General features: G+C 49.6%; 1 protein-coding gene across 2 annotated transcripts in view; it reads left to right on the top strand.

The window, feature by feature from the left end:
- The first annotated feature begins 5,279 nt into the window (after positions 1 to 5,279).
- ERGIC3 (ERGIC and golgi 3) overlaps positions 5,280 to 7,963 on the top strand; it is a 14,231-nt gene continuing 11,547 nt past the window's right edge. For both annotated transcript variants that reach the window (XM_080813282.1, XM_080813281.1), the window contains exons 1-4: positions 5,280 to 5,444; positions 5,583 to 5,653; positions 5,757 to 5,844; positions 6,052 to 6,171. In XM_080813282.1, the coding sequence (XP_080669408.1) occupies positions 5,357 to 5,444; positions 5,583 to 5,653; positions 5,757 to 5,844; positions 6,052 to 6,171 (367 nt within the window). In that variant the 5' untranslated portion in view covers positions 5,280 to 5,356. The remainder of the gene's footprint in view (positions 5,445 to 5,582; positions 5,654 to 5,756; positions 5,845 to 6,051; positions 6,172 to 7,963) is intronic.

Below are 7,963 nucleotides of genomic sequence, written 5' to 3'. Positions count from 1 at the left end.
GCTCAGGTCATGATCCCAGGGTCCTGGGATCGAGCCCTGCATCGGGCTCTCTGTTCAGCGGGGAGCCTGTTTCCTCCTCTCTCTGCCTGCCTCTCTGCCTACTTGCGATCTCTCTCTCTGTCAAATAAATAAATAAAATCTTAAAAAAAAAAAAAAAAGCCAGCAGAGGGTCTCCCTGGAGCCCCTCTGTCCTCCCCTGCAGTGACCTCCCCTGAACCCTGTACTAAGAACATTTGGGTTTCCAGACCATCACCTCCTCACTCGGATCATCTGAAGTCCACACCAGACCAGAAAGCTTCAGCAGCAGCACCAGCTGTCTCCAGGAGCCCTGGATGCTGGCATTCCCAGGGTAAACGAAGTGTCCTGAGGTGTGATTCCGTGCCATCTCGAAGCCTTGGGCATGGCCCTGGTTCATCCTGGGAAGGAGAGCAGGAACTGCCAGCACTCTGAGGGTACCCCTGACCTTCCCATGCCCTGCCCTCTCCCCAGCACCCACCCAAAGGTTGTGGGGTACCGATTGATGTTGTGGCTGAGGCCAGAAGCCCGTAGGTCTTGGGGTTCCCCACCAAAGTACAAGTCCCACAGTAGAGATGGAAATGGCTCACTGAGGGCCTGAGAATCACCTTGAACAGCTTCTCCCACATTTTGCCAAGCCCATTTTCTGAGTTCATGCCCTGGAAACAGCAGAAGGGAGATTGGGGGCTGGGACCTGGGTGTCACCTGGTAGTGGGTGGGGCCCCCATGCTGGGGTCAGGGGTCAAGGCCGTGAAGATGAGAGGTGCGCTGAGCCAGGGCGAGGGCTTGGGTGGGAAAGTGGGACATGGGCTAGGCCTTGAAAGGACAAGGGGTGGGACTGGGCTCAAGGTTGCCCACTGACCAACCACCAGAGCACAGTGTCAGGGGTCAGAGACTCTGTCATCCCCATCAGGTACTCCACGGTCTTCTCATAGCGGGCAGCAAACCCTGTCCGTTCTCCAGCTCCGTGGTGCCAAAGGGAGGAGTTTAGCGTCTCAGATCGGCAGCCACTTGTCCTGAGTTGGAGCCAGGGGCAGTTGCAATGCCGTGGTACCAAGACCATCAGTTTCTCCTGGGGGGGCTGATTCAGGTCTGAGATCCAGGCAGGGGGCCATCAGCCACAAGAGAGCCACCCAGAAGACCCACAGGACAAAAATCTGCCATAAGTGCTTCACGTTCCGCCCAGAGGATGGGTCCTGTGGCCAGTGGCGCACTGACTTCTCTGCCTGGGACGGGGAAGGAGGAGGAGGAACTGAGGCCCCAGCACTTCTCTATCCCCTCGGCCCCCAGGGCTCCCCAACCCTCCACACCTCAGCTCCCAGCCCCTCATCTCCTCCCTCCCTAGCCATCTGTTCACCTCCAGAGAGGACTACGACTGGCCCTGGGATGGAAGGTGCAAGGGCAGAGAGGGGCCTGTATCCTCCCCACAGGAGGAATCCCGAGTTCTTGGGATGGTCCTACGTGTCACTACTTATACCAGAGCGCTCATCACAAAAACACACATTGTGACCTCCTTCCCCACCGAGCCAAGCGGCCACCCTGTCCTGTCTGCCAAACACCTGTGGTCTACACTGAATGTAAGACCTACAAGGACAGGCACCGAACCTCTCTGTCTTTTTTAGCTCCACTTCCCTAAGACTTCAAATCATCTAATAAGTATTCATGGAACACACAAGCAGAGGTGAGAGGGAACTTAAAAACAAGGGGCGCCTGTGTGGCTCAATGGGTTAAAGCCTCTGCCTTCGGCTTGGGTCATGATCCCAGGGTCCTGGGATCGAGGCCCACATCCAGCTCTCTACTCCGCAGGGAGCCTGCTTCCCCCTCTCTCTCTGCCTGCCTCTCTGCCTACTTGTGATCTCTATCTGTCAAATGAATAAATAAAAAAAATCTTAAAAAAAAAAAACTGGTTAGTGCCAGGGGCGCCTGGGTGGCTCAGTTGTTAAGCGTTTGCCTTGGGCTCAGGTCATGATCCCAGAGTCCTGGGTTCACAGCTATTGTCATTCCTACTCCTCATTCCAAGCAACCTCTCACCCACTTCCTCTATAGATTTGCCTTGTTTGATGCTCTCATGTAAATGGAATCATACAGTGTGTAGTTTCTTGTATCTGACTTCTTCTTCTACCATAATGTCTAATTGGCTATTTAACCCTCCCCCTGATTTTTTTAACTTAAATTACTATATTTTTCGTTTCTAGAAATTCATTTAAATTTTAATATCTTTTCTTTCTTTCTTTTTTTTTTTAAGGAAGTGGGAGAGGGGCAGAAGGAGAGAATCTGAAGCAGGCTCCATGCATTTCTAACAAGTTCTCAGGTGATGACAATGCAGTTGGCCCAGAGGACCCCACTTTCAGAACCACTGTCTTGGCTTAACAGATCTAGTCAGAAAGTATTTTACAGGAAAAAAAAATTCCTTTATTAAAATGGAAGCTCGTATTCTAATTATATTTTTGTTTTCTAAAGAGAAGCTTATGTTTTCCCTGCAATCTCATCCTAACTGGTGTATCTACTTCTGTTCTATCCATCCCTTGTCCATTCTTCACGTAGCAACTAGCATGATCTTAAATTAATTTCTTGCTTAAATCCTTAAAATGGCATCCCATTACATGCAGAATAAAATCCAAAATCCTCATTCATCTCATTCTCCAGACATTCTGGCTTTTCCTTTTTCCTAGAACTTTCCAAGTTCTGTCTTGCCCCAGGACCTTTGCACTTGTAATTCCTCTTCCTAGAACACATTACTCCCTCCCACTTAGTACTTCACCTCTCTGGTTTCTTCCTTCTCTTCAAGTGTCATTTTAAATGTCACTCATCTTGGGGTCCATTCCCTGACCCCAGTATTACTCAAGTCTGTAAGAAGCTCTTTTTTTTTTAAGATTTTATTTATTTATTTGACACAGAGAGAGAGAGATCACAAACAGTCAGAGAGGCAGGCAGGTGGAGGGAGCAGGCTCCCCACTGAGCAAAGAGCCCGATGCGATGCTCAATCCCAGGACCCTGAGATCATGACCAGAGCCAAAGGCAGAGGATTAACCCACTGAGCCACCCAGGCACCCCTGTAAGAAGCTCTTCTAATTGGACTCTGAGACACACTGACACAGCTCCGTTATGATTCTTTCTTTCTTTTTTTTTTTTAAAGATTTTATTTATTTATTTGGCAGAGAGAGAGAGAGAGATCACAAGTAGGAAGAGAGGCAGGCAGAGGGGGAGGGGGAAGCAGGCTCCCTGCAGAGCAGAGAGCCCGATGTGGGGCTGGATCCCAGGACCCTGGGATCATGACCTGAGCCGAAGGCAGAGGCTTAACCCACTGAGCCACCCAGGCGCCCCTGCTCTGTTATGATTCTTCCTTCTCAGTGGAAGCAGTGGGATTTCTACACTGTGACTATTGTTTTCAATCCAGAGACACTGAGATCTCCATATTTCTCCCAAGAGAAAAATGGTCCACCTGCACTGGGGAAGGAGAACATGGAAGATCTGCAAATGCATTTATTTCTTTAACAATTAGGAGAAGTTTATTTATTTTTTTTTTAAAGATTTTATTCACTCATTTGACAGACAGAGGTCACAAGTAGGCAGAGAGGCAGACAGAGAGAGAGGAGGAAGCAGGCTCCCCGCCGAGCAGAGAGCCCGACGCGGGGCTCGATCCCAGGACCCTGGGATCATGACCCCAGCCGAAGGCAGAGGCTTTAACCCACTGAGCCACCCAGGCACCCCATTAGGAGAAGTTTATTTATCGGTGTGAAAATAAGGTGAAAGAAGACTGTGACGCGGCACAAAGAACCAACGAGAGGAACTGAAACCTTCCTCTTCTCTGGATGGGCTTGTAGGCAGCAGCTACAGGGGGCCAGTGACCTGTTCTACAGGGGAACCAGTCCTGTGCAATTCCTACCTGCTCCAAAGGTTGGAGGAGCCTGCCTTGATGGCGAAGGTTGAAGGATTAGTATAAAGCCTGACATTATGAAGAGTGAAGTCTCTAACGAGTCAGCGTTTTGGTCTCCTGTCATGGCGACCTAAAAGAATTCTGGAAAGAGAAGGACCATCTAATCCTGGAATTCCTAAAACAGAAAGTCCCCTACCCCTGTTGTCACTGTTATAGTTCCCTTATTATCTGCTTCACAGTACAAGACACATTCCTCTTTTTAGTTTTCTTTCTTTCTTTCTCTCTTTCTTTCTTTTTTAAAGTAATAAGCTCCATGCCCAGTGTGGAGCTCAGTGTAGGGTTTGAACTCACCACCCTGAGATCAAGACCTGAGCTGAGATCAAGAGTCTGATGCTTAACCGACTGAGCCACCCAGGCGCCCCTGCTTTTTAATTATTATTTACTCTTTTCCCAATTGTGTATGTGGTAAAATACACATAACATAAAATTTACCATCTTAACCATTTTTAAGTGGAATGTATATACATTTCTTGTTTATCTACTTTGAGGTCCGGAAGAAATGGTCTGGAATCAACCCAGCCAGGACCCAGGGTATAAGAGAGCAGAGTCAAGATTGATTTCAAGGGTTTTGCTCTGAGCAAATGAATGACTTGCAACAGGTATGACTAGAGAGGAGAAAGAGAATGTGTGTGTGTGTGTGTGTGTGTGTGTGTGTGTGTGTGTCTGAGACAGGGGAATATTATATATCTGCTACTGTGTGACGAATTATCCTCAAAATTTGTGGCTCAATAGAACAAACATTTGCTTTCTCAGTTTCTGTGGGTTAGGAATTCAAGACTGGTGTGGTTGAGTTGCCCCGCCATTAACTGGCTGTGATCCAGGGCAAGTTACTTAGCTTCTCTCCGGGCAGCTCCTCTTTCAGAAAATGGAGATGAAAGTCCCACCTACTTTCTACAGCAGTGGTTCTCAAACTAACTGCAGGGAATCATCTGGGATCCACTCCTAGTTTCTGATTCAGCAGGTCTGTGGTGGGGCCAATACGCATTTTTAACCAGGTACCCAGGCGATGATGAGGTTGCTAGTTGGGGACACTTTGAAAGCCACTGTTCTAGGAGGTTCATGTTGTTCCAGGAATCTGATGGGAAACTCTCGGCTCAGTTCCTAGGTCAAGGGAAGCGAATGCTGCTATTACTGTTTCTGCCCCGCAGAGTCACCTCCGGGAGCCCTGTCCACAAGACAAGACTACCCAGTCTGCGGGAGCGGTCCCCGCCCCCCAGTTCAGACTGTAGCCCCCAGCACCGGTGGGCGGGGCGGCCAGAGCGAGAACTCGAGCGAGGGGTGGGGCCAAGCGTGCGCATTGGTGCGCCTGCGTGCGCAAGGAGAGGGGGCGTGGCTCAAACTCCTGGCCGGAAGCAGGAGGCCGCCGGGGCGGGCCGGCTGGCGTCCCCTTTCCGGCTGGTCCCCATGGAGGCGCTGGGGAAGCTCAAGCAGTTCGATGCCTACCCCAAGACTCTGGAGGACTTCCGGGTCAAGACCTGCGGGGGTGCCACGGGTAGGCCGCTACGGGGTCGGGGTCGCGGGGACATGGATGTCCGAGAGCTTGGCCTGGGCGCCTGGACCCGGCGGGGCCTATGGGGGGCTTGAGAGAATGGAGCAGAGGCCCTTCTGACCCTCGCTCCCTTCCCCGCAGTGACCATTGTCAGTGGCCTCCTCATGCTGCTACTGTTTCTGTCCGAGCTGCAGTATTACCTCACCACTGAGGTAAGGAGCGGGCCTAGTACGTGGACGGGGCTCGGCATTCTAGGGATGGGAGTGGGGAAGGAGAGGCATCGGGCCAAGTCTTACTGAGGTAGTGCTGCTCCAGGTGCATCCTGAACTCTATGTGGACAAGTCACGGGGAGATAAACTGAAGATCAACATCGACGTATTTTTTCCACATATGCCTTGTGCCTGTGAGTACCCACCAGGGCTGGGAGTTGCAAGTTCTCAGGTGGGCTTCCAGATTCACACCTCCAGGTTCTGGATCGGATTCCAGGACAGCCTCTTTCCCCTAATCCACTGCTGCCCCCAGACAGTCCCAGCATCCCCTTATCCTCCAAAACCCAGATTATCCCCTTGCCCTAGGTTCCCAGTACCTTACCCTGACTTCCTGCTTCCAGATCTGAGCATCGATGCCATGGATGTGGCTGGGGAGCAGCAGCTGGATGTGGAGCACAACCTGTTTAAGCAACGGCTAGATAAGGATGGCATCCCCGTGAGCTCAGAGGCCGAGCGTCATGGTAACTGTGGGGAGGAGGCCAGATCTCAGATCCCAGAGCTGGACATGCCCAAGCCCTTCCTTCTGGCAAGTGGGATGTGGCTGGCCAAATGACAAATGAAGCAGCTAAGACCCAGAGAAGTCAAGTGGCTTGCTTAGGGTCCCCCTGTTATTAAGAATCAGAGTGGCCTAAAATCCAGGCTTAGTAGAGTACTCTAGTTGGCTATGATTCTCAGAGGTCTCCAATCCCTGCCTATCACAGGTGAGTAACGGAAGTTTCAGGATGGGTCTTATGTGCTGTTACTTTAGCAGAACTCCTCTAGATGGACCCACATTTCTCTGGGCATTCACTTCCCCATCCCATTAGCTGAATTCAGCCTTTAGTGTTCTTCCCCTTTGGAAGGCACTTCCGAGGGTGGCTCAAGGTTAAGAGTTTACATTCTTGAGTTAGATTGCCTGAATTTAGATGTAATTTTGTCTCTTGCAGTCTATGACCTCACCTATAAAGCCATGATAAACACTAGTACCAACCACATGGAATTACACAATCAAATGAAGTCATATGTGTGTGATGCCTGGTACAGTGTGGCTGTTCACCCTAACTTCCTTTCTTGTCCCTAGGCAGCCTCCCGGGGCCTGCATTAATTCAGTTTCCCACCATAGCAAAACCCTCCTCAAAGCTATGATTTCTCACACCTTAGGGATTGCTGTGTTCTGAGCTTTATCAGTTGTTTGTTCAACAGATTTATGTGGAAAACCTGTAAAAACAAGGAATTTGCTGTAGCCTTGGAAATAGGGTATAAGAAAGCAGAGTCAAGGTTGATTCCAAGGGTTTTGCCGTGAGCAAATGAATGACTTGCAATAGGCATGACTAGAGAGGAGAAAGAGGATGTGTGTGTGTGTGTGTGAGTGAGAGAGAGAGAGAGAAAGACGGAATATTATTTATCTCCTGCCATGTAACAAATTATCCTCAAAATTAGTGGCTTAATAGAACAAACATTGCTTTTTTTTTTGTTTCTGTGGGTTAGGAATTCAAGACTGGTGTGGTTAGGTGGTTCTGGCTTAGGGTCTCTCGTGAGATTACAGTCTAGCTGTTGGCTGAGGCTGCAGTCATCTGAAGGCTTGACTGGGGCTGAAAGATCTGCTTCTAAGAGCTCACGTGTATCGCTGTTGGCAAGATGCCTCAGTGCCTTTAAGCACATGGGCCTCTTAATAGAGCTGCTTCAGTGTCCTCACAGCATGGCATCTGGCTTCTCCCTGTGCATGTGATCTGGGAAACCACAAGGTAGAAACCACAGCTTCTTTTATGACCTAGCCTCAGAAGTTGGACACCATCATTTCTGCAGTATATAAGTGGTCACACAGATCAGCCCTATTCATTACGGGAGGTGGGACTACATAAGGATATGAATACCAGGAAGTGGTGATCACTGGGGACTTCTTGGGGATTGGTCTCACAAGGAAGGATGAGGATTGGGGGGTAGATTTCAGGTTAGAGGCATGTTAAACTTGGGGTGCCCATTTTATACCCTATGAAGTTAAGGAGGCAGTTAGACTACCAGTCTAGACGTTAGAGAAGGCCTGGGGAATAAATGTAGGAGTTATCAGCATGCAGATGGCATTAAAGCCATTGGACTAAAGGAGAAGACCTAAGGAGTAAATGTTAGTAGAGGAGAGGTCTAGGGACTCTACCCTCAGCCCCTCCAATATTTAGAAGTCAGGAAAAGAGGATCCGGGGAAGGAAGATTGAGAGCCATTAAGATAGAAGAGAAACGAGAGATGTTGCAAAAGCCAAATGGAGGGCAGAGTCTTTC

Source organism: Martes martes (assembly GCF_963455335.1).
Source record: "Martes martes genome assembly, chromosome: 9".
Classification (NCBI taxonomy): Eukaryota; Metazoa; Chordata; class Mammalia; order Carnivora; family Mustelidae; genus Martes; species Martes martes.
This window is presented reverse-complemented; position numbering and strand designations above follow the sequence as displayed.